This window comes from Anolis carolinensis, unplaced genomic scaffold (assembly GCF_035594765.1).
Source record: "Anolis carolinensis isolate JA03-04 unplaced genomic scaffold, rAnoCar3.1.pri scaffold_15, whole genome shotgun sequence".
NCBI lineage: Eukaryota > Metazoa > Chordata > Lepidosauria > Squamata > Dactyloidae > Anolis > Anolis carolinensis.
This window is the reverse complement of record NW_026943826.1, coordinates 7,504,693-7,531,683: the sequence shown is the minus strand read 5'-3', so window position 1 is coordinate 7,531,683 and position 26,991 is coordinate 7,504,693. Positions and strand designations below refer to the sequence as shown.

Below are 26,991 nucleotides of genomic sequence, written 5' to 3'. Positions count from 1 at the left end.
CATTGGTACTTATGCCTCAAGTACCACCTCCCAGCAGCAAAGAACTGGTGGGATCACAAACCTGCAAAAGTATTGGAAAATGAGCACGCAAAGATACTGTGGGACTTCCGAACCCAGACTGACAAAGTTCTGGAACACAACACACCAGACATCACAGTTGTGGAAAAGAAAAAGGTTTGGATCATTGATGTCGCCATCCCAGGTGACAGTCACATTGACAAAAACAACAGGAAAAACTCAGCCGCTATCAGGACCTCAAGACAGACTTTGGCAGAAACCAGTGCAAGTGGTTGGGCACACTGGGTGCCGTGCCAAAAGATCCCAGCCGGCATTTGGAAACAATAGACATTGACAAAATCACGGTCTGTCAACTGCAAAAGGCCACCCTACTGGGATCTGCATGCATCATCCGAAAATACATCACACAGTCCTAGATGCTTGGAATGTGTTCGACTTGTGATTTTGTGATACGAAATCCAGCATATCTATCTTGTTTGCTGTGTCATACAGTAATAATAATAATAATAATAATAATAATAATAATAATAATAATAATAATACATCACACAGTCCTAGACACATGGGAAGTGTTCAAGTTGTGATTTTGTGATATGAAATCCAGCATATCTTTCTTGTTTGCTGTGTCATAAAATATAATAATAATAATAATAATAATAATAATACATCAACACAGTCCTAGACGCATATCTATCATATCCAGCATATCTATCTTGTTTGCTGTGTCATACAATAAAATAATAATAATAATAATAATAATAATAATAATAATAATAATAATAATAATAATACACACTTGGGAAGTGTCCGACGTGTGATCCAAAACAACAGAGTGTCTGCTGTGGACTCATCTTGTTGTGTTTCAAATAATAATAATAATAATAATAATAATAATAATAAGTCTCTCCTGAATGTGGATCTCCTCTGTCAACACTTTCACTATGTCACTACTCCACTTGAGGTTTGGTAGAGGATACAATCCGAACACAGTAGGGGTGTGAAGAGGACACAAAACACAACAACATGTAAGCACCAGGTTTCCAAAACAGAGCTAAGCTGGGAATTTAATAAGAAATTAACATCACTGTTTCCCATTTTTGTTGCCGGTAATGAGAAGGGGGAAGAAAGTCATTTGAAGAAGCATCACACGCAGGAGTTAATAAGCCTGCCGAACAGCACGGCAATTATTGGCTGGCTCTTTGTCAAGTCCTCTTTTGAAGAGGGCTGTTCAGGTTGATCGGTGTTAATTATAACCCCTTTGCTCACTCCAAAACAAGGAGGAAAGAAGGGAGCCCTGGCTTGTTTTCCAGGTGATATTTCAGGTATGAACAAGGAGAACTTTGGGCACCCAATACTCTGAAAATGGGAATTCTAGGCAGAATTTCAATACTCTGAAATACTCTGAAAATGGGAATTCCAGGCAGGAAACAATCAGGGCCAGCTAACATCTCCCAACACTTGCCTCCAACAGACAAGAGTTCTTTCTCCCACGCTGGACATCACTCTAAAATGAGGACGGTAAATAAAGAACAACACTCAGAAACCAGGGGAATTCCAGACAGGAAACAATCAGGGCCAGCTAACACTATCCCAACACTTGCCTCCAACAGACAAGAGTTCTTTCTCCCATGCTGGACATCACTCTAAAATCAGGACAGTAAATAAAGAAAACTCAGAAAACAGGGGAATTCCAGACAGGAAACAATCAGGGCCAGCTAACACTATCCCAACACTTGCCTCCAACAGATAAGAGTTCTTTCTCCCATGCTGGACATCACTCTAAAATGAGGACAATAAATAAAGAACACTCAGATAACGGGAATTCCAGACAGGAAACAATCAGGACCAGCTAACACTCTTCCAACACTTGCCTCCAATAGATAAGAGTTCTTTCTCCCACCCTGGACATCACTCTAAAATCAGGACAGTAAATAAAGAACAACACTCAGAAAATAGGAATTCCAGACAGGAAACAATCAGGGCCGGCTAACATCACCCAACACTTCCCTGCAACAGACAAGAGTTCTTTCTCCCACCCTGGACATCACTCTAAAATGAGGACAGTAAATAAAGAACAACACTCAGAAACCAGGGGAATTCCAGACAGGAAACAATCAGGGCCAGCTAGCACTCTTCCAACACTTGCCTCCAACATATAAGAGTTTTTTCTCCCACCCTGGACATCACTCTAAAATCAAGACAGTAAATAAAGAACAACACTCAGAAAACAGAGGAATTCCAGACAGGAAACAATCAGGGCCAGCTAGCACTCTTCCAACACTTGCCTCCAACAGATAAGAGTTTTTTCTCCCACCCTGGACATCACTCTAAAATCAAGACAGTAAATAAAGAACAACACTCAGAAAACAGAGGAATTCCAGACAGGAAACAATCACACCCAACAAAGGATTCCCCCAGGCAGGAATCAGCCAATCTTTGAAGCTGAAAGGCTATTCTATGTTAATCAAGGTTGCCAGTTGCAACATTCACACTTGCCTCCAACAGACAAGAGTTCTTTCTCCCACCCTGGACATCACTTTAAACCCAGGATAGTAAATAAAGAACAACACTCAGAAAACAGGGGAATTCCAGAGAGGAAACAATCAGGGCCAGCTAACATCTCCCAACACTTGGCTCCAACAGACAAGAGTTCTTTCTGCCACGCTGGACATCATTCCAGAGATATATAAACCCCACTTGCCTAGTTTCCAATATGCTTCACAACCTCTGAGGATGCCTGCCATAGATGTGGGCGAAACGTCAGGAGAGAATGCTTCTGGAACATGGCCAGACATCCTGGAAAACTCACAGCAACCTAGTTTATGGAGGGATTATCCATACAACGGAGTCAGCCTCAAATACCCACCTCAATCCTCCTAATAGTAGAGATGGCACTGGTTATGGTCTGAGCCAATTGTCTCTTCATCAGCTTAGAACTGTCCTCATTTGACTTCTCTCCTCTTTGGCTTTTCATTGACTGTTTGATTGATTAGTTGACTGACTCATTGTCAGTTAGTCAGTGCGGCTTCCATAAGTTTTCCAGACTATTTAATGCCTTTGATGAAGTGAAGCTTGTCCTATAATAAATCTGATATCAGAGAGAACTGGTATAAATGCAATATAGGTGGTACTACACACCAGAAAAACTATCAAAATTTAATAAAAAGAAATCTAATATGTGCTGGAAATGCAGGGAAAAAAATTGGGACATTTTTTCATCAATAGTGGTCTTGTGAGAAAATTAAAGAACTTTGGAAGATTGTTCACGAAATGACACAAGAAATTGTAGGAATTAAATTTAAATAATAATAATAATAATAATAATAATAATAATAATAATAATAATAATAATAATAATAATAATAATAACTTTATTTTTCTACCCCGCCCCATCTCCCCGGAGGGACTCGGAGCGGCTCACATGGGGCCATGCCCGACATAAAAGTACAATCACAAATCAGAACCGGAAATGTATTTATTAAGTTTCACAAATGCAAAATTTAAGAAAAACGAAGATAAAATATTTTTTTATTTAAGCACAGCGGCAGGATTAACAATGGCAAAGATCTGGAAAGGAAAAAGACTCCCAACCCCCGAAGAATAGATAATAAGAATACTAGACATAGTCCAAATGGATAAGTTAACACAAAAAAATAAGAGAAGGGAAAAACAAAACAGACTGGACAAAATTTATAAAACTCCTAACAAAAAGAAGAATGGATTTTATGATAGACCTGTCTAATATATAAAGTACAGTAGAGTCTCACTTATCCAACATAAACGGGCCGGCAGAATGTTGGATAAGCGAATATGTTGGATAATAAGGAGGGATTAAGGAAAAGCCTATTAAACATCAAATTAGGTTATGATTTTACAAATTAAGCACCAAAACATCATGTTAGACAACAAATTTGGCAGAAAAAGTAGTTCAATACACAGTAATGCTATGTAGTAATTACTGTATTTATGAATTTAGCACCAAAATATCACGATATATTGAAAGCATTGACTACAAAAATGCGTTGGATAATCCAGAACGTTGGATAAGCGAGTGTTGGATAAGTGAGACTCTACTGTAGATTAAACGGAATACATAAAGACACAATTAACGAAAGAGACAACTCCGAAGCCAAGATGGGAAGTATACCCCGATTTTTTTTCTCTCTTCTTCTTTTTTTTCCTTTCCTTTTTTTGGTCTTTTTTCTTTTTTTACCTCTATTTCTATGTTTATTTTTTCCTCTTGATACTCTCCCACTTTTCTATTGATATATTGTTCCACCACTTTCAATGTATCATGTTTCACTATAAAATAAAATAAATTATTCACCAAAAAAAAAATCTGAAAGTTGTAAAGCTACCCTGCCATTCCTCTTGATTCTGCTGTCCAAAGTTGATCCTCTTTAAGGAAATGACATCTCTCTCTTTCTCATTCCCTCCAGAATAAATGTTTCCATTATTGGCCTGATAAGAACTGCACCAAAGACTACGGCTACATCAGTGTCAGGAACGTCAGCGAACTGGAAGCGCAGGGCTACCACATCCGGGAGCTGGAGATCGCACGGCTAGACCGGGTGAGAATCCTGCTCTGCGTATTCTTTTACTGTTCCTGTCGTTTTTATTTCTTGCAAGGACCCATTCCTGCTTTGAGACTCTGTTTTTCTGTCTAAACCCAAGAGATCTAAACTGGGTAGCCCTTACGGTCTCTTCCAACTCTTGGATTCTAAGTAGTAATAATAATACAGTAGAGCAGGGGTCCTCAAACTTTTTAAGCAGAGGGCCGGTCCACAATCCTTCAGACTGTGGAGGAGCCAAATTATCATTTGAAAAAAAAAAAACAAACAAATTCTTATGCACACTGCACATGTCTTATTTGTAGTGCATAAGAACAACAACAATGAAAGAACAATACAATATTTAAAAATGAAAACAATTGTAACCAACATAAACCTAACAGAAGTGTGGGCCTGCTTCTGGCCAATGAGATAGTCAAGTTAATTAGGATTGTTGTTGTGTGCCTTCAAGTCATTTCAGATACAATTATATATTACAATTATATATTTTTGTTATTTAAGCTATACATATTGCGAAATTATGGTTTTTTTCTCGAAGTGACACACCACCCAAGTCATGCTAGGTTCTTTGGTGAATTTTGACACACCAAACGCAAAAGGTTGCCCATCAATGGTGTAGATCAGGGGTCCCCAAACTTTTAAAGCAGAGGGCCGGTCCACAATCCTTCAGACTGTGGAGGGGCCGAATTATCATTTGGAAAAAAATGGACAAATTCCTATGTACACTGCACATGTCTTATTTGTAGTGCAAAACAACAACAACAATGAAAGAACAATACAATATTTAAAAATGAAAACAATTTCAGTGGGAAGTGTGGGCCTGCTTCTGGCCAATGAGATAGTCAAGTTAATTAGGATTGTTGTTGTGTGCCTTCAAGTCATTTCAGACTTTGGGCTAGCCTAAGTCTAAAATTATTTATTATTTATTTATTATTTATTTATATTTGGCCCTTCTCACCCCGAAGGGGACTCAGAACAACTGTATATATAGATACAATATATTATATTATTAGCATAGCATAATATTAGCATTATATATTACTAGATTGAACTATACCACTATACTGTAATATTATATGTAATATATAACATATAATTAATATTATTATATGGTATTATTATTAGTATTATATTATAATATTATTATCAATATTATATGTATATACAATATATTATATTATTAAAAATGATATAAAATATTATATTATTAAAAATGATATAAAATATTATATTATAAAACTGAGGGCGGGGGCCAGGTAAATGACCTTGGAGGGCCGCATCCAAGGTCTCTACCCCTGCAGTAGAGTCTCACTTATCCAACACTCACTTATCCAACGTTCTAGATTATCCAATACATTTTTGTAGTCAATGTTTTCAATACATCGTGATATTTTGGTGCTAAATTCGTAAATACAGTAATTACTGCATTGCATTACTGCATATTGAACTACTTTTTCTGTCAAATTTGTTGTATAACATGATGTTTTGGTGCTTAATTTGTAAAATCATAACCTAATTTGATGTTGAATAGGCCTTAATATACCCTTAATGCCTCCTTATTATCCAACATATTCGCTTATCCAACATTCTGCCGGCCTGTTTATGTTTGATAAGTGAGACTCTACTCTATATGCCAACGGTGAAACATTTTAAACCAATTTTCTTGCGGGTCTGAAGCATATGTGTATTTCAGTTTTTTTATTCCATATCATTTCCCACTCTGAAAACTTAATTGAATGACCCAAGTTTTTTGCCCATTTTATCGCACAATTTTTAACTGTTTCTTGTTCAGTTGACCATTCTAACAACTTTTTGTGTATCTTGGTGATTTCTTTCTTTTCACTTTGCATCAAATTGTCTCAAAAGGTTTTCTTTCTCATTGAAACCCATTAGTAACAATCGGGAATATCTTAAAGCAGGCAGTCCTGCTGTGTCTTGCCCCTTTGACCAACAAATAGTCATGAGTCAGAGATGTGAAGAGAAGAGGGTTTGGATCTCGATTTTGTTGTATAAGCTGGATGATGTGTGTGGGTTTTGTATATTGCAAATATTTACAAGTCTGTTTCATAACAAATTGTTCCACTCGTTAGAGTAACTGATATTTATTTCCTTCCCATCCACCCACCTTCCTCTTTGTGCGTTCCTATGATGTCTAAGAGTGGTGCTTGCCTTTGATCTTCTAAACTCTGCAGGAAGAGCAGCCTAGACTGATCTGGCACTTCCAGTACATCAGCTGGCCCGATCACGGTGTGCCCAATGAGCCTGGAGGGGTCCTCAGCTTCCTAGATCAAGTCAACAAAGCCCAGAGGAGTGTTCCCGGCACTGGGCCCATTGTGGTGCACTGCAGGTGAGCGGCCAGCAGGTAGCGGCCCTGAGCTGGGCCAGACTGGTGAACAAAGGAGATGCTTCTGTATGGAAATTGTAGACCAGGAGCCCCCAAACTAAGGCCCGTGGGCCAGATGTGGCCCTCCAAGGTCATTGACACCTGTTCTGAACTTTAGACTTAAGGTTGGCCTAAGTCTACCTGGTCTTTGGCGGTCTCATTGTTTACCTATGGTGATATGAGATTGTCTAGATGGTCTTTGGAGGTCTCTTTGCTTAGCTACGGCCTTATGAGGCCATCTAGATGGCTTTTGGAGGTCACTTTCCTTACCTATGGTCCTGTGAGATCGTCTAGATGGCCTTTGAGAGTCCCTTTCCTTACCTATGGTTTTATGAGATTGTCTAGATGGCCTTTGGGGGCCCCTTTCCTTACTTATGGTCTTATGAAACCATCTAGATGGTCTTTGAGGTCATTTTCCTTATCTATGGTCTTCTGATGGCCTTATGAGATCATCTAGATGGTCTTTGAGAGTCCATTTCCTTACCTATGGTCTTATGAGACCATCTAGATGGTCTTTGGAGGTCACTTTTCTTATCTGTGGTCTTCTGATGGCCTTATGAGATCATCCAGATCAGGGGTCCCCAAACTAAGGCCCGGGGGCCGGATGTGGCCCTCCAAGGTCATTTACCTGGCCCCCGCCCTCAGTTTTATAATATAATATTTTTATATCAGTTTTAATAATATAATATATTGTATATACATATAATATTGATAATAATCTTATGTTATACAATATAATACTAATAGTAATACCATATAATAATATTAATTATATGGTATATATTACATATTATATAATAGTATAGTGATATAGTTCAATATAGTAATATATAATGCTAATATTGTGTTATGCTAATAATATAATATATTGTATGTACATACAGCTTCTCTGAGTCCCCTTCGGGGTGAGAAGGGTAGGATATAAATGTAGTAAATAAATGCAGTAAATAAATAATTTTAGACTTAGGTTCGGCCAAAGTCTGACATGACTTGAAGGCACACATCAGCAACAACAACAACAACAAGTTTCGGGGTCCGGGGTCATCTCTACGCAGATGATGTCCAGCTCTGTCACTCCTTCCCACCTGTCACTAAGGAGGCTGTCCAGGTCCTGAACCGGTGCTTGGCCGCTGTGTCGGACTGGATGAGGGCCAACAAATTGAAATTGAATCCAGACAAGACAGAGGTCCTCCTGATCAGTCGGAAGGCCGAACAGGGTATAGGGTTACAGCCTGTGCTGGATGGGGTCACACTCCCCCTGAAGGCGCAGGTGCGCAGTCTGGGGGTGATCCTGGACTCATCGTTGAGCCTGGAGCCCCAGGTCTCAGCGGTGGCTAGGGGAGCCTTCGCACAATTAAAACTTGTGCGCCAGCTGCGACCGTACCTTGGGAAGCCAGACTTGGCCACGGTGGTCCACGCCCTTGTTACATCCCGTTTAGACTACTGCAACGCACTCTACGTGGGGCTGCCTTTGAAGACTGTTCGGAAGCTTCAATTAGTCCAACGGGAAGCTGCCAGGTTAATAACTGGAGCGGCGTTCAGGGAGCGTACTACTCCTCTGTTACGTCAGCTCCACTGGCTGCCGATTAGCTACCGAGCACAATTCAAGGTGCTGGCTTTAGCCTATAAAGCTCTAAACGGTTCCGGCCCAGCTTATCTGTCCGAACGTGTCTCCCGCTATGACCCACCTCGAAGCTTAAGATCGTCGGATGAGGCCCTGCTCGCGGTCCCGTCAGCCTCACAGGTGCGGCTGGCGGGGACGAGAGACAGGGCCTTTTCAGTAGTGGCTCCCCGCCTATGGAACGCCCTCCCCATTGAAGTCAGGCAGGCTCCCTCCCTCCTATCCTTCCGTAGGAAGGTAAAAACTTGGTTGTGGGGCCAGGCTTTCGAATAAGAATCAGCAGCATTAATTACTATTATGTATACTGGAACTCAATTGACAGACCCAGTCTTTTAAACTTGTACACACCTATCTATATTTTATAAATGCATTTTATGAATGTTATATGTAAGTTAATTTTTTAACTGATTTATAGTGTATTGTACTGTTTTTATATGTCTGTTTTATTGTAAGCCGCCCTGAGTCCCCTGTTGGGTGAGAAGGGCGGGATATAAATATTGTAATAAATAAATAAATAAATAAACAACAACAACAACAACCCTAATTAACTTGACTATCTCATTGGCCAGTAGCAGGCCCACACTTTCCATTGAAATCTTAATAGGTTTATGTTGGTTAAAATTGTTTTCATTTTTAAATATTGTATTCTTTCTTTGTTGTTGTTGTTGCACTACAAATAAGACATGTGCAGTATGCATAGGAATTTGTTTGTATTTTTTTTCAAATGATAATTCGGCCCCTCAACAGTCTGAAGGATTGTGGACTTAAAAAGTCTGCTTAAAAAGTTTGGGGACCCCTGATCTAGATGGTCTTTGAGACTCCCTTTCCTTACACTATGATCTTATGAGACCATCTAGATGGCTTTTGGAGGTCACTTTCCTTACCTATGGTCCTATGAGACAATGTAGATGACCTTTGAGAGTCCCTTTCCTTACCTATGGTTTTAGGAGATTGTCTTGATGGCCTTTGAGGTCCTTTTTCTTATCTATGGTCTTCTGATGGCCTGATGAGATCATCTAGATGGCCTTTGAGAGTCCCTTTCCTTACCTATCGTCTTATGAGACCATCTAGATGGTCTTTGGAGGTCTCTTTGCTTACCTTATGAGATCTTCTAGATCAGAGGTCACCAAACTAAGGCCCATGGGCCAGATGCGGCCCTCCAAGGTCATTGACCTGGCCTCTGTCCTAAACTAGACTTAGGGTTGACCTAAGTCTGAAACGACTTGAAGGCACACAACAACAAATTTTGGACTATTTCATCCTAATCCAGCCCGCCAACAGTCTGAGGGACCGTGAACCCGCCCTCCACTTAAAAAGTTTGAGGATTCCTGTTGTAGACCATCTGGAGGTTCCTCAGATTTAGTTTCCCAGTGAGGAACAGGATTTGGCCATAGCAATAATGGCATATCTTTTGCAGTCAGCTTTGCCATGTTGACTGGATATAAACATTCTCTCCTCTTCGTCTCTCCTTGTCCAGCGCTGGGATTGGACGCACTGGGACCATCATCGTCATAGACATCCTGGTGGACACCATTCACAGGCAAGGTGAATAGTATTTATTTATTTGAACATACAACACGCTATGTTTTCTTCTAAAAACAATACGCTATGTTTTCTTCTAAAACATAGCGTAACATATGACCAAACTGATATTACCTAACACCCAAAAACAAACAAGGCCCTTCTCAAATAACCCAACCTAGTAAACAATAAAAATAAAACAAACCAAATCAAAACAGCAAACGAACACATCAACATAAACTTATAGCAACTAGTCAAAAAGGTACCCTAAGTACCGTATATACTCGAATATAAGCCGACCCGAATATAAGCCGAGGCACCTAATTTTACCACAAAAAAACTGGGAAATCATTGACTCCAGTATCAGCTGAGGGTGGTAAATTTCAGCAATAAAAATAGATACCAAAAATTACATTAATTGAGGCATCAGTAGGTTAAATGTTTTTGAATATTTACATCAAGCTCTAATTTCAGATAAGACTGTCCAACTTTGATCAAATCATTACTCTCATCTTCTTCAATGTAAATGCCCTTATGTATCCTTTTAATAATAATAGAGTAAAATAATACATGTAATAATAATAATATCAGAGTGAAATAATAAATGTATTATTAATAATAATAAAAATAGAGTAAAATAAATGTAATAGTAGCAACAATAATAGAGTACAATAATAAATGTAATAATAATAGAGTAAAATAATAAATGTAATAATGCCAATAATAATAGAGAAAAATAATAAATGTACCATATATTCTCGAGTATAAGCTGGACCCAAATATAAGCCAACCAGGATCCTCACCCGAGTATAAGCCGAGGGGGGCTTTTTCAGTCCTAAAAAAGGGGCTGAAAAACTAGGCTTATACTCGAGTATATACAGTAATTAAATAGACGTGGTAGTTGTCTTTTTGGAAAGGCCTCCCTTTAGGAAAGTCAGGGCTGTTGTGTGGACTTGCATTGTATTTTTTTCTTCTTTGCCCCACATTTCTGGGGTTTTGCCTCTCCAAACAGGTCTGGACTGTGACATTGACATCCCCAAGACCATCCAGATGGTGCGAAGGCAGCGGTCAGGAATGGTGCAAACAGAGGCTCAGTACAAGTTTGTCTACATGGCCGTCCAGCATTACATTGCAACGGAGCAGAAGGAGCTGGAAGAGGAACAGGTAGCGGGACTTGGTTGGATGTCAGAAGGAGACCGCGTAGGATGCCCAGCACTGTGTTAAATCTTTTATATATTGTATTTTAATACGTTATTTAACTATTTTAACTGTTTTATTATTTTATTGTATTATGATATACTGGTAGTGATCCTGCCAGTTGTGTAAACCGCCCTGAGTCCCCTCGGGGAGAAGGGCGGGGTAGAAATATCGGAAATAAATAAATAAATAAATTCCAAAGTGCTGCTTTTAAATCCCTAAATGGCTTTGGCCCAGAATATTATAGCTGTTGACTCCTTCTATAGAACTACTAGCTATGCCCGGCCACGCGTTGCTGTGGCGAAGTATGGTGGTATGGGAAATAAAGTATTGAGGAATTGGTGGTAGTTAAGGTAAAGGGTAAAGCAGATAATATAAGATTATAAATGGGTTATATAGCTGTGTGGAAGGGCCTTGAGTCTACACTGCCATATAATCCAGTTCAAATCTGATCATCTGTATTTTATAGGCAGTGTGAGGCCTAACTCTGCCTGTCCCCTGGGCTGATTGGGTTGCTAGGAGACCAAGTGGGTGGAGCTTAGCCTTCTAACTGGTAGCAATGGGATAAAAACAATTATTCCTCTCCCTCTAATTAGGACTTTATTTTTCTTTTCTTTTTGTTGTATCAACCTAGAGGCATGGATGAGGGGTTGTGCTGTCAATTTTTGAGGTTGTGGGGTGTTTAGTTTTGTTGTTTTGTTGGTGGCCGGGATTCCATCACTCTTTTATTTATATAGATGCTCAGTTCACTGGTTCCTTCAGTTAGATCTATTTCTTATTGCTTTTGGGGTATTTGGGATTCCAATTGCCATCCATCCTATTGAATGGTTATACTTTGTGAGAGGATTCCTTCTATCCTTACAATCCCATTTGTTAGGGATGTTGTCCCCATGTTTAGAAGTAGCCTACCTCTGAATATTGTTACTGGAAAATATACAACAGAGCCCAGCTTTGTGTCCTCCTTATGAGCTTTCCAGAGGCACTGGCTAGCCATTTATAGGAATACTAGCTGTGCCCGGCCACGCGTTGCTGTGGCGAAGTCTGGTGGTATGGGAAAGAAAGTATTGAGGAATTGGTGGTAGTTAAGGTCAAGGGTAAAGGTTTTCCCCAGACATTAAGTCCAGTCGTGTCTGACTCTGGAGGTTGGTGCTCATCTCCATTTCTAAGCCGAAAAGCCGGCGTTGTTCGTAGACATGTGGGATGACTACATGGAGCGGCGTTACCTTCCCGCCGGAGCAGTACCTATTGATGCACTCACATTTGCATGTTTTCGAACTTCTGGGTTGGCAGAAGCTGGAGCTAACAGTGGGGGCTCTCTCCGCTCCCCCAATTCAAACCTGCGGCCTTTCGGTCCAGAAGTTCAGCAGCTCAGCGCTTTAACACGCTGTGCCATCAGGGGATATTATTTCCTAAAGGTTGTGAATATACAATATTTCTGATTGGTTTTGTTTGTTTGTTGGAGGCAAGTATGAATGCTGCAATTAGGAAAAATGATTAGGATGTAATGGCCTTGCAGCTTTAAAGCCTGGCTGTTTCCTCCCTGAGTGAATTTTTTGTTGGGAGGTGTTAGCTGGCCCTGATTGTTTCCTGTCTGGAATTCCCTTGTTTTGAGAGTGGTGTTGTTTGCGATATTTTATGTGCTTCTACTGTCTGTGGCCCTGAGAAAACAGAGGATTTTCCAGACTTTGATGATGGGAATACTTTGTTGGGAGGTGTTAGCTGGCCCTGATTGTTTCCTGTCTGGAATACCCTTGTTTTCAGAGTGATGTTGTTTGCAATATTTTATGTGCTTCTACTGTCTGTGGCCATGAGAAAACAGGATTTGCCAGACTTTGATGATGGGAATACTTTGTTGGGAGGTGTTAGCTGGCCCTGATTGTTTCCTGTGTGGAATTCCCGTTTATTTACTGTCCTGGTTTTAGAGATTATATTGTTCTGCATTATTCTATCCCAGTAATTATTTCATATTAAAGAAGAATCTCACTTATCCAACATTCGCTTATACAATGTTCTGGATTATCCAACGCAGTCTGCCTTTTCATAATCAATGCTTTTGTAGTCAGTGTTTTAAATTCATTGTGATATTTTAGTGGTAAATTTGTAAATACAGTACAGTAGAGTCTCACTTATCCAACATAAACGGGCCGGCAGAACGTTGGATAAGCGAATATGTTGGATAATGAGGAATTAAGGATAACCCTATTAAACATCAAATTAAGTTATGATTTTACAAATTAAGCACCAAAACATCATGTTAGACAACAAATTTGTCAGAAAAAGTAGTTCAGTACACAGTAATGCTATATAGTAATTACTGTATTTATGAATTTAGCACCAAAATATCACGATATATTGAAAGCATTGACTACAAAAATGCGTTGGATAATCCAAAACGTTGGATAAGCGAGTGTTGGATAAGTGAGACTCTACTGTAAATACTACATAGCATTACTGCGCATGGAACTACTTTTTCTGTCAAATTTGTTGTATAATATGATGTTTTGGTGCTTAATTTGCATAACGATTACCTAATTTGATGTTTAATTGGCTTTTCCTGAATCCCTTCTTATTATCCAACATATTCACTTATCCTGCCGGCCTGTTTACGTTGGATAAGTGAGACTCTACTGTATATTTCTACTCTTATATTATCTGCTCAGAACTGGATTATCTGATTATTCACAGCTGTATAAAATGCACACTGAAGTGGATTATATGGCAGTGTGGAGTCAAGATAATCCAGTGCAAAGCAGATAATATAAGATTATAAATGGGTTATATAGCTGTGTTGAAGGGCCTTGAGTCTACACTGCCATATAATCCAGTGCAAATTAGATAATCTGTGGAAGAAGTCTAAGTGAGGCCTAAATCTGCCTGTCCCCTAACTGAAACCTGGCTGTCCCTTGGTTGCTAGGCAACCAAGTGGGCAGAGATTAGCCCTCTAAACTGGCAGCAATTGGATAAAAAAATTATTGCTCTCCCTCTAATTAGGACTTTATTTTTCTTTTCTTTTTGTTGTATCAACCTTGAGGCATGGATGATGGATTGTGTTGTCAAATTTTGAGGTTGGGGGGCCTGTACTTTTGTTGTTTTGTGAATTGCCGTGATGCCATCACTCTTTTATATATATAGACTAGCTGTGCCCGGCCACGCGTTGCTGTGGCGAAGTCTGGTGGTATGGGAAATAAAGTATTGAGGAATTGGTGGTAGTTAAGGTCAAGGGTAAAGGTTTTCCCCTGACATTAAGTCCATTATAAATGGGTTATATAGCTATGTGGAAGGGCCTTGAGTCTACACTGCCATATAATCCAGTTAAAATCAGATAATCTGTATTTTATAGGCAGTGTGGAAGAGGCCTAAGTGAGGCCTAACTCTACCTGTCCCCTGGGCTGAGTGGGTTGCTAGGAGACCAAGTGGGCGGAGCTTAACCTTCTAATTGTCAGCAATTGGATAAAAACAATTATTTATCTCCCTCTAATTAGGACTTTATTTTTCTTTTCTTTTTGTTGTATGAACGTAGAGGCATGGATGAGGGGTTGTGCTGCCAAGTTTAGTGTTTCTGGGATGTGTCGTTTTGTTGTTTTGTCCTAGGCCGAAATTTCATTACCCTTTTATATATATAGAAGGGTATTGGATTAAGCGTGGAGTCAAATCACACCCTTCCTCTTGTTGCCTTTTAGAGAAGTATGAGGAAGGAGAAAGAATACTTGAATATCCGCTACCCACCAATGGAACAACCCAGAGGCAAAGCTCGTCCCCCTTCGCCGAGAGTCCAAATGGGGTAAGATGCAGCTCCTAGTACAGTGATAGCCAACCTATGACATGCGTGTCAGCACTGACACGCCTAGCCATTTTTGCTGACATGATTGGATGACTATGTCTTTTGTGGCCAAATTTGGTGTGATTTCGTCAAGTGGTTTTGTTGTTTACTCCATAGGAATTATGCACATTACATACATACATACATATATATATATATATATATATATATATATATATATATATATTCATTCATTCTATTATTATTCTATTATTGTAGTATATTATCATATTATTACTATTATATTATTATTATAATATTATAATAAATATTATATCCAATGGGTTAAACCCTTGGATATAATATTAATATTATTAATATTATATCCAAGGGTTTAACCCATTGCGCCACTGAGGGCTCTTCTGACAATGTTGGTATATTAGAGGGAACTTCCAGTTGGCGTGAGCCGAGGCTTTTAATTGTATTTACTTCTGACAATGTCCTTCTTTGTGTTATGATCTAGAGTCGATGACGAATCTGCCGCCGTTTACGAGAACCTCAACGTCAAAGCCGCAAAGGTTTCAGGGATAACTCATTCAGGGAGATAGCAGCTTGGGAACCAAATGTTTACTGGTAGGTAGGTCTCTATTTCTTGTTTTGGTAGATGTTATTGGGAATTTAAATCTGATGGCAAAATATTATACCAAGTTTACCTTTGTTTTTATATTCTCAGGACTGCCGCAGGAGTTTGCCACCAACATGGTTGCTTATTTTACCACCAAACCAAGTTCTTTTCATTCCCAAAGCGCCTTGGATTCTTCCCCTTATTCAAAAAGTCAGATAAGCTGCTCTTCGGAGAGCGGAGAGCGACTCTTTAGGGAGAGATCAGATCGTGGCCTAATTTATTTCAGGAGAGATTCAACTCTTTTTGACAGATTACTTGGAGTTGATCTGCAAGTGCCTCTGGACGTCTGTTGCTGAGTATATACGCATTTCATTTCACTTTGTTTTTTAAATATATATATATATATAGAGAGAGAGATACATCAGCTTCACAATTATATTAATATTTTATGTTTTGGGAATGCTAAATGGGGCAATCACCACTTCGTTGTTGTCAAGGCTCCAGCGTAACCCAATGGTTCTTTCAGGTGTCCCTGTCCAAAATGCAGAGTGATCACAAATAATAATTTTTATAATCATAATTTATTTCTTATATGTCGCCTCCATCTCCCCGAGGGGACTCGGGGCGGCTCACATGGGGACAAAGCCCTAAAAAAAAAAATCAGTTGACATATACCGTATATACTCGAGTATAAGCCGACCCGAATATAAGCCGAGGCACCTAATTTTATCACAAAAAACTGGGATAATTTATTGACTCAAGTATAAGCCGCGGGTGGGAAATGCAGCAGTTACGGGTAAATTTCAAAATAAAAATAGATACCAATAAAATTTCATTAATCGAGGCAACAGTAGGTTAAATGTTTTTGAATATTATTTACCGTATTTCAAAGAAAAGCAATAAACTAGCTCTATATGTGGAAAAGTAGGGGCAACAAAAACAATATGGTATCAACAATAATCCAATAATAATAATAATAATAATAATAATAATAATAATAATAATAATAATAAACTTCATTTGGATCCCACCCTATCTCCCCATGGAGACTCAGGCTGGCTTCCAACATAGTAACAGGCAAACATTTGATGCTTATATAAACAATTCAGAGCTAGATATAGATATATAATTATAGATACTAATTTCACATATGCATTTCCCCCTGAAACGTTTGCAAATCCCCTCTGTGTGTGTATGTGCATTTCCCCTACAATATTTGCAAGCCATATATATATATATATATATATATATATATATATATATATACATACACACACACACACATACACACACACACACACACACACACATATTGTCAAGGACAGAACGCCACAAGATTCAAAGTAACAGAGTTTATTAGATTACAGAACTCAAAAATGCCCGTAAAACACAAGGGCCAGGCAGTTTTTGCCTTTAGGAGCAAAAAGGGGCAAAAGTAAATGTTCAAAAGATAAACCGGATTAAACCGGAGTTTAATCCGGGTAAAAACAAACTGCTTGCTTCAGCCTGGGTATAAACGAAACGAAAGCCAAGGAACAAAAGATACAAAGAATGCAACTAATTGGCAGCAGATTCCTCTCTGCTGCCAACACTGTGCTTAGAGTAACTTGCGTCGCTCCCCCACACACACAGCAGACAGGATCTCCAACACGAGTAAATCAGCCAAAGATTGTAGCAGTTGAGTAGACCAGTTCCGTTCCGTAGATCAAAGCCAGAAGCAGACGTTTGTAGTTTTTCCAAGTCCAAGAAGGGGGGAAGACAAGCCGTAGTCAGTTCAGTCCGAGTTCTCAAAGCAGGAGATGGCGTCCGTCAAGAAGACGACGGAAGGTCAAGCTAATAAGAGTAAGCACAGGTTTGCACAAACAAATGCCCACACAATCCCTCCCGCCGTCTGACCCTGGATTCCAATCAACTTACGTCACAGCACAGGAAAGCACACAAGTCTTCAGGGAAGCGTCCCACACACACACGGATCCCAAGCGTTTGCCCAGATTACCTTGCCCAACGCAATTTGCAATTGCTCCCAAGCCCCATTTTATGCCAGTTACAAATCTTCATCACTGTCAGCTGTCCTCCTTAACCCGGGCGTTTCCTCATCACTTTCCTCGTCAGAGCTGGAACACCTCTGACTACGCCCAACAGCATCTCCAGCTGTGGATCCCGTCCCATCCCTCCAGCTAAACCATGGGTCTAATCCTGAAGGTCCCCATTCATCTTCTGTCCCATCATGGCCAGTGGCACCCACTTCCTCCCTTACCCGAGTCCAATCCATCTCATCCTCCTCTGAGCTAACCAGCCCCTCCTCCATTCTCTCCGTAAACCCTTCGAAAGACTCCTCGTCAGATGGTGCTGCAAATATGTCTCGCAGTCTTTTTCTCTCTCGCTCCTCGAGAGTATCTGACTCTCGAGGAGTCTTACGCCCACGTCTGTCAGTAACAGAGCCATGAGGCTCAATCATAACACTATCCCCTCTCACAAAGGCCTCCTCCCCCGATGGCGGAGAAATGGCAGTGATACCCTCCGCTATAGCACCACGACGACTAGAGGTATCAAGTTTCAACAGCGAACGATGAAAGACTGGATGGACCTTTAAACTAGACGGTAAACGCAAACGAAACGCAACAGAAGAAATCTTTTTAACGATAGGAAAGGGACCCAAATACCGAGGCGCAAACTTTCCCCCAGCCTGTTTAATATGTTTGGAAGATAACCACACCAAATCCCCTTCTTCCAACTCCTCCCCTGCCTGCCTGTGGCGGTCAGCCTGAGTCTTCTGCGTTGCCTTAGCTTCCAACAGTAAGCGACGGGCAACATCATGCAATGCAGCCATTTCCGAAGAGCGGTACACAGGGTCCGAAGAGACCACATTGGTCGACGGCGCCACACCTCCCCGTGGGTGAAAACCATAAGTTAGCTCAAATGGCGTATGCTGACTAGACGTGTGCACCGCATTGTTGTAAGCAAATTCCGCCACCGGTAACCACTTTACCCAAGCCGTGGGTTGATCTAAACAAAAACAACGCAGATACTGCTCTAAGAGCCCATTAACCCGTTCCGACTGTCCATCCGTTTGCGGATGGAAAGCTGAAGACACGTTTAACTTAGTCCCCAAACACTCATGGAAGTGTTTCCAAAAGCGTGACACAAATTGCGGAGCCCTATCTGAAATAATCACCTCGGGTGCTCCGTGCAAACGATAGATGTGCTTTGTAAATAGTAAGGCCAACGTAGGGGCCGCCGGAATGGTTGAACAAGGAATAAAATGAGCCAGTTTACTAAATAAATCCACCACCACCCAAATACAAGTATAACCCCCAGACTTAGGCAAATCTGAAATAAAATCCATGGAAATGATTTGCCATGGCCTCTCCGGAACAGGTAAAGACGATAACAACCCTCTAGGGCGCCCAACAGGCGTCTTACTCTGCTGACAAACGGCGCAGCTGTCACAAAAGCGCAGAATGTCTTGCCGCATCTTTGGCCACCAGTAGCTCCTGGTGATAAGCTGTACGGTCTTGAACCTGCCAAAGTGCCCAGCCATGGGTTCGTCATGGTGGGCTCTAATCACCTCCAACCTGAGGGTCCCTACTGGTACGTAAACCTGCCCCCTACGCACCAATACCCCGTCTTGATCCTGGAGATGCGGCAGTATGGTACGGTTACCTGCAGAGAGCAGCATCAGTTGCTCCTGAGTCCACACATCATCCTTCTGAGCCTCAAGGATCTGGTCATGTAACCCAAGCTCATTATCTACAACACACAGAGAGGCAGTAGGCAAGATGGTCTGACATACTACCTGCTCATTGGTCTTAAATTCCGGCTTGCGGGATAAAGCATCGGCCCGCAAGTTTGCCTTCCCCTCCACGAACTGCACCTTGAAGTTAAACCTGGAGAAAAACAAAGCCCAGCGGATTTGACGCTGGTTTAACTTCTTTGCTGTTTGCAAGTGCTCTAAGTTCTTGTGATCAGATCTGACCACGATCTGGTGCCGTGCCCCTTCAAGCCAGTGCCGCCACACCTCAAACGCCACCTTAATCGCCAACAACTCCTTCTCCCATATGGTATAGTTCTGCTCGAAGGGTGTTAGTTGCCGCGAGTAAAATCCACAGGGACGCAAGGTCCCTGAGGAATCCTTCTGAGACAATACAGCCCCCAACGCGTAGCTAGAAGCGTCCGCTTCTACCACGAACGGTCTGTCAACATCAGGATGGGTTAGTATGTTGTCCGATTGAAAACTAGACTTTAGTTGTAGAAACGCCTCGTGAGCTTCCCGCCCCCACACAAATGGCTGTTTCTTGCGCAGAAGCTGCGTCAAAGGTACCGTGAGCTTTGCAAAATTCGGAATAAACTCCCGGTAGTAATTAGCGAAACCCAAGAACCTTTGTACATCCTTCTTAGTCTTCAGCTCCTGCCATGAGTTGACGGCGTCAACCTTATGTGGGTCCATTTTAAGTTCCCTACCTGACACTACATGACCTAGGAACTCCACTTCAGGCACATGAAAGACGCACTTGGAAGCCTTGGCGAAAAGCCCATTAGCCCGCAGTCGGTGCAGAACCTGCTTGACATGTTGACGATGTTCTTTCTCGTCCTTAGAAAAAATCAAGATATCATCCAAATAAATCACTAAAAATTGGTCAATTAGGTCCCTGAACACATCGTTCATGAACCTCTGGAATACCGCAGGAGCATTACAAAGCCCAAAAGGCATGACTCGGAACTCGTGGCATCCGAAACACGTGTTAAATGCCGTCTTCCATTCATCCCCTTCCCGTATACGGATTAAGTTATAGGCCCCCCGCAGGTCAAGCTTGGTAAAGACCTTAGCCCCTTGCACCCTTGATAACAGTTCCGAGATTAAAGGCAGCGGGTACCTATCCCGAATGGTGTATTTGTTTAGGATCCGATAATCGCAGACCAACCTAAGTTCCCCAGTCTTTTTGGCTACAAAGAATACCGGTGCCGCAGTTGGAGAACTAGATGGGCGAATAAACCCCTTGGCTAAATTTTCATCTAGAAACTCCCGCAAAGCTTGCCTCTCCGGTACAGTCAAGGCATACAGCCTCCCTGCTGGCAGTTTCGCACCTTCTGCCAACTTGATGGCGCAATCATATGGCCTGTGCGGTGGTAATTTGTCCGCTTCTCTTTTACAAAATACATCAGAGAACTCCCCATACTCAGCAGGCACTCCCTCCATATCAGAATGAGTAACATTTAGAGTGCAACAATCCTGCCTCTTTAAGATCACTTTACGTGTTGCCCAATCTACATGTGGGTTTACTACAGCTAGCCAATCCATCCCCAGGATCACATCATATCTAGGCAAGCTCGTAATATCCCACACAAACGTTCCCGTTACTCCCTGCACCTCCCACGTTACTGCTGAGGTTTCATGGTTAACCACCCCAGTCTCCAGCAGTCTCCCATCTGCTCCTTCCACCCACACGTCGCATGCCTTGCGCACTTTAGGAATGCCATGCTTCTTAGCAAACTCAATATCTACATAGGAGACCGTAGCCCCTGAGTCCAGCAGTGCCAAAGTAGAAACAAGTTCCCTTCCCCCAACAGATAATGTAATGGGTACGAAAACATGCTTCCTCCCCTCAGTTGACTGCTTGAGGAGCCCTAGTGCGTTGGACTCACGTCGCACTAGGGCTGGCCTTTTCCCGAAAGCTGGGAAGGTTTCACATTACAATTTTTGGCAAAATGCCCAGCATTCCCACAGTACAAACACAAGCCCAGCTGCCTCCTACGGCTCTTTTCCTCTGTAGACAGCTTTTTAAAGACCCCAAGCTCCATGGGCTCTTCCCCCATCACCACAGGTGCCCTGGTTACATGCATGGGTGGCGCACACATTGCTTTTGAGTGTTTACGAGCCTCGAACCTTGCGTCTAAACGCAGCACCTTAGCTACTAAGGCGTCCCAGCTTTCAGCCGGCTCCAAGCGTGCTAATTCATCCTGGAGCATATCACTTAACCCGGCAGTAAATAAAAGCATGAATGCATTCTCCCCCCAATCCAGCTGGTGGCGATACAGGTTAAACTTATTTAAGTAATCCAAAACAGTCCCCTTTCCCTGTTTCAACCGATACAGAGCCCACCCAGCGTTCTCCGTGCGGAGAGGATCCCCAAAAGTATCAGTTAACAACTTTTTGAAATTATTCAAATTGTCCTTGACTGGGTCATTTCCCAAAATTAAATTAGTGGCCCATTGTCCTGCGGGACCGGTCAATAAACTCAAAATAAAGGCCACCTTGCTAGTGTCTGTAGGAAAAGCATGAGCACTGAGCTGAGAAAAATAAAGCTCCACTTGTGCCAAAAAGGTTGGCAACTTGCACCTGGTTCCGTCAAAGCGTTCAGGAGTCAAAACATGTCCTTTCACAGCCTGAGCTGTTTGGATAACGGTAAAAGCCGTTTGCAATTGGTCTACTTTGGCCCTTAACTCATCCATCGTCTTCCTGACGGGTTTATTGCTGCAATAAACTTTTTATGGGCGTTGGGCAATCTGTCAAGGACAGAACGCCACAAGATTCAAAGTAACAGAGTTTATTAGATTACAGAACTCAAAAATGCCCGTAAAACACAAGGGCCAGGCAGTTTTTGCCTTTAGGAGCAAAAAGGGGCAAAAGTAAATGTTCAAAAGATAAACCGGATTAAACCGGAGTTTAATCCGGGTAAAAACAAACTGCTTGCTTCAGCCTGGGTATAAACGAAACGAAAGCCAAGGAACAAAAGATACAAAGAATGCAACTAATTGGCAGCAGATTCCTCTCTGCTGCCAACACTGTGCTTAGAGTAACTTGCGTCGCTCCCCCACACACACAGCAGACAGGATCTCCAACACGAGTAAATCAGCCAAAGATTGTAGCAGTTGAGTAGACCAGTTCCGTTCCGTAGATCAAAGCCAGAAGCAGACGTTTGTAGTTTTTCCAAGTCCAAGAAGGGGGGAAGACAAGCCGTAGTCAGTTCAGTCCGAGTTCTCAAAGCAGGAGATGGCGTCCGTCAAGAAGACGACGGAAGGTCAAGCTAATAAGAGTAAGCACAGGTTTGCACAAACAAATGCCCACACAATCCCTCCCGCCGTCTGACCCTGGATTCCAATCAACTTACGTCACAGCACAGGAAAGCACACAAGTCTTCAGGGAAGCGTCCCACACACACACGGATCCCAAGCGTTTGCCCAGATTACCTTGCCCAACGCAATTTGCAATTGCTCCCAAGCCCCATTTTATGCCAGTTACAAATCTTCATCACTGTCAGCTGTCCTCCTTAACCCGGGCGTTTCCTCATCACTTTCCTCGTCAGAGCTGGAACACCTCTGACTACGCCCAACAGCATCTCCAGCTGTGGATCCCGTCCCATCCCTCCAGCTAAACCATGGGTCTAATCCTGAAGGTCCCCATTCATCTTCTGTCCCATCATGGCCAGTGGCACCCACTTCCTCCCTTACCCGAGTCCAATCCATCTCATCCTCCTCTGAGCTAACCAGCCCCTCCTCCATTCTCTCCGTAAACCCTTCGAAAGACTCCTCGTCAGATGGTGCTGCAAATATGTCTCGCAGTCTTTTTCTCTCTCGCTCCTCGAGAGTATCTGACTCTCGAGGAGTCTTACGCCCACGTCTGTCAGTAACAGAGCCATGAGGCTCAATCATAACACATATACATATACATACTAGCTGTGCCCGGCCACGCCTTGCTGTGGCGAAGTATGGTGGTATGGGAAATAGAGTATTGAGGAATTGGTGGTAGTAAAGGTAAAAGGGTAAAGGTTTTCCCCGGACATTAAGTCCATTATAAATGGGTTATATAGCTGTGTGGAAGGGCCTTGAGTCTACACTGCCATATAATCCAGTTAAAATCAGATAATCTGTATTTTATAGGCAGTGTGGAAGAGGCCTAAGTGAGGCCTAACTCTGCCTGTCCCCTGGGCTGAATGGGTTGCTAGGAGACCAAGTGGGTGGAGCTTAGCCTTCTAACTGGCAGCAATGGGATAAAAACAATTATTCCTCTCCCTCTAATTAGGACTTTTTTTTCTTTTCTTTTTTTTGTTGTATGAACGTAGAGGCATGGATGAGGGGTTGTGCTGCCAAGTTTAGTGTTTCTGGGATGTGTAGTTTTGTTGTTTTATACTAGGCCGAAAATTCATTACCCTTTTATATATATAGATATATATATATTCATATCTATCTAGACATGTCTATATATATATTTGTGTGTTCATTTCCCCCCTGTAATATTTGCAAGCCCTATATATAGGTAGGTAAGAATATATTCATATCTATCCAGACATCTCTCTCTATATAGATATTTGCAGAGACTCGCAAACATATGAGGGTAAATTCATATATAAAAATAATGTATATGTATGGCTGCAGATACACAAGTACATGGATCTATATGTATAAAGGATTTGCAAGACCTGCAAACATATGAGGGTAAATTCATATATAAAAATAGTGTATATGTATGGCTACAGATACACAGGTACATGGATCTATATGTATAAAGGATTTGCAAAGACCTGCAAACATATGAAGGGAAATTCATATATAAAATTACTGTAGATAGATAGATACACATATAAAGGTACACAGAGATGGCCAAAGCTTGCAAAAGGTTAATGCCTATATATCTGTAGGAGAGTTTAACAAATATTTCAGGGGAAAATGCTTTCATAAGATTAATGAATATATATTTTTCTTCTTCCTGACTTGCAAGGGTGTCTTTCTCTTTTCAAAACATTCCCTTGATTAAGAGCAAGGGAGGCTTTGCAAAAGAAAACACACTGATAAGAGAGGAGAAGAGAGAAATAGATCACATATTGCAAGCAATAGCCTGCAGGCTCTGTTGCTGACCTTGACCCGATTATAAGCACATTCCCTTGATTAAGAGCAAGGGAGGCTTTGCAAAAGAAAACACACTGATAAGGGAGGAGAAGAGAGAAATAGATCACATATTGCAAGCAATAGCCTGCAGGCTCTGTTGCTGACCTTGACCAGATTATAAGCACATTCCCTTGATTAAGAGCAAGGGAGGCTTTGCAAAAGAAAACACACTGATAAGGGAGGAGAAGAGAGAAATAGATCACATATTGCAAGCAATAGCATGCAGGCTCTGTTGCTGACCTTGACCCGATTATAAGCCGGGGAGGCTTTTTCAGCTCATAAATAAGGGCTGAAAAACTCGGCTTGTCTTCAAGTATATACGGTACGTAAAATAGTACAAGTTTCAACATTAAAATACAAAGCTGGCCTTCTTGGCTGAGGGAAGATTGGGGCCACTCTGAATTTTTTTTGTTCCCCATGCTTTGTGCCTTATGTACGTTTCCATTTTGCATTGCAAAATCTGAGTCATAGCCGGATGTAGATCCTATGTCGTCATCTTCTTCCCATATGGATATATAATATACTCAGCACCAACAAAAAATTGAGTAAGCCTCGAACATTGCCAACAGCGATCCACTTTGACATAAACAAGCTCCTAATAAGTACAAACATGGTGACCTTTGCTGAACATGTGTTTCCGAAAAGGTTCAGCAAACAGTCCTGATGAGTGACTCGGAACTGTTGATGCCTCGCTGCTCTGGATATACGTATAATATATATATTTCCCCTCACGCTGAGCACATAGGGAGGTGGTGGAATTGACTGATGCCGGCTTAAAAGGATATAGATTGTCTGGTTGATGTCTTAATACTGAGGATTGCTAAAAACCACCAGGGAACAGACTACTGAGATTGTGGAGCTTTGGAGTTTTTCTTGCTTCCGAAAATCAGAAGCTCATCTACTAAGACATTTATCGAACTGAAGAGTTTGTTTTGTTTGACTGCAGGATACAGACTCTCCAACAGCATGATCAGAACTCAGAAGCTTTTCCTTTTTGGAAATTGATCATGTGGGTTGATGGGGATTCTGTGAGTTATAGTCCAAAATACATTTTTGGTGCCGTCCAAATTAGATTACAGTTCCCTTTGTTACTGATCATCTGTGGAACACTCACTTCTTGCCTTTATTGCATGAGGAGTTGGTTTAGATTATTATTATTATTATTATTATTATTATTATTATTATTATTATTATTATTTCTCAAAAGCAAGCTCAATGGAGGCAACACCATCAAGGCCATAAACACCTGGGCCATACCTGTCATAAGATATACTGCTGGCATTATAAATTGGACACAGGCGGAACTGGACAACTTGGACAGAAAAACAAGAAAACTCATGACCATTCATCATTCACTGCACCCTCGCAGTGATTTTGGCCAGCTATATCTGCCTAGAAGATCAGGGGGCAGAGGACTCTTACAAGTAAAACAAGCAGTCAAAGAAGAAGAAAATGCCCTGGCAGAATATGGAAAGCAAAGTGAAGAACCTGCTTTGATTGAAGTCAAAAATCAGAAACCACTACAAGAAAACCGCACTACAAACTAGAGCTAACGGCTGGCACAACAAAACATGGCATGGAAAGTTCCTTGACAAAATTGAAGGAAAAGCTGATAAGGAGAAGACCTGGCTCTGGCTCACGAATGGGACCCTGAAGAAGGAGACAGAAGGCCTGATCCTTGCAGCCCAGGAGCAAGACATCAGGACAAAGGCCATTCAGGCCAAGATTGAAAAATCAGCTGATGACCCAAAATGCAGACTGTGCAAGGAAACTGATGAAACCATTGATCATCTCCTCAGCTGCTGTAAGAAAATCGCACAGACAGACTACAAACAGAGGCACAACTCTGTGGCCCAAATGATTCATTGGAACTTATGCTTCAAGTACCACCTCCCAGCAGCAAAGAACTGGTGGGATCACAAACCTGCAAAAGTATTGGAAAATGAGCACGCAAAGACACTGTGGGACTTCCGAATCCAGACTGACAAAGTTCTGGAACACAACATACCAGACCTCACAGTTGTGGAAAAGAAAAAGGTTTGGATCATTGATGTCGCCATCCCAGGTGACAGTCGCATTGACGAAAAACAACAGGAAAAACTCAGCCACTATCAGGACCTCAAGACTGAACTGCAAAGACTCTGGCAGAAACCAGTGCAGGTGGTCCTGGTGGTGATCGGCACACTGGGTGCCGTGCCAAAAGATCTCAGCCGGCATTTGGAAACCATAGACATTGACAAAATTATGATCTGCCAACTGCAAAAGGCCACCCTGCTGCGATCTGCGCACATCATCCGAAAATACATCACACAGTCCTAGACACTTGGGAAGTGTTCGACTTGTGATTTTGTGATATGAAATCCAGCATATCGATCTTGTTTGCTGTGTAATAATAACAATAATAATAATAAT

At 41.6% G+C, this 26,991-nt stretch overlaps 1 protein-coding gene across 5 annotated transcripts in view; it reads left to right on the top strand.

The window, feature by feature from the left end:
- LOC100564881 (tyrosine-protein phosphatase non-receptor type 11) overlaps nucleotides 1-26,991 on the top strand; it is a 96,321-nt gene that overhangs the window by 55,393 nt on the left and 13,937 nt on the right. For 3 of the 5 annotated variants that reach the window (XM_062965582.1, XM_062965583.1, XM_062965580.1), the window contains exons 10-16: nucleotides 4,458-4,589; nucleotides 6,782-6,936; nucleotides 10,071-10,138; nucleotides 11,127-11,278; nucleotides 14,992-15,092; nucleotides 15,595-15,704; nucleotides 15,805-16,276. In XM_062965582.1, coding sequence (XP_062821652.1) covers nucleotides 4,458-4,589; nucleotides 6,782-6,936; nucleotides 10,071-10,138; nucleotides 11,127-11,278; nucleotides 14,992-15,092; nucleotides 15,595-15,679 — 693 coding nt within the window. In that variant the 3' untranslated portion in view covers nucleotides 15,680-15,704; nucleotides 15,805-16,276. Of the gene's footprint in view, nucleotides 1-4,457; nucleotides 4,590-6,781; nucleotides 6,937-10,070; nucleotides 10,139-11,126; nucleotides 11,279-14,991; nucleotides 15,093-15,594; nucleotides 15,709-15,804; nucleotides 16,277-26,991 lie in introns of those variants that run through there. The other 2 variants (XR_010001353.1, XM_062965581.1) reach the window with 2 other exon arrangements.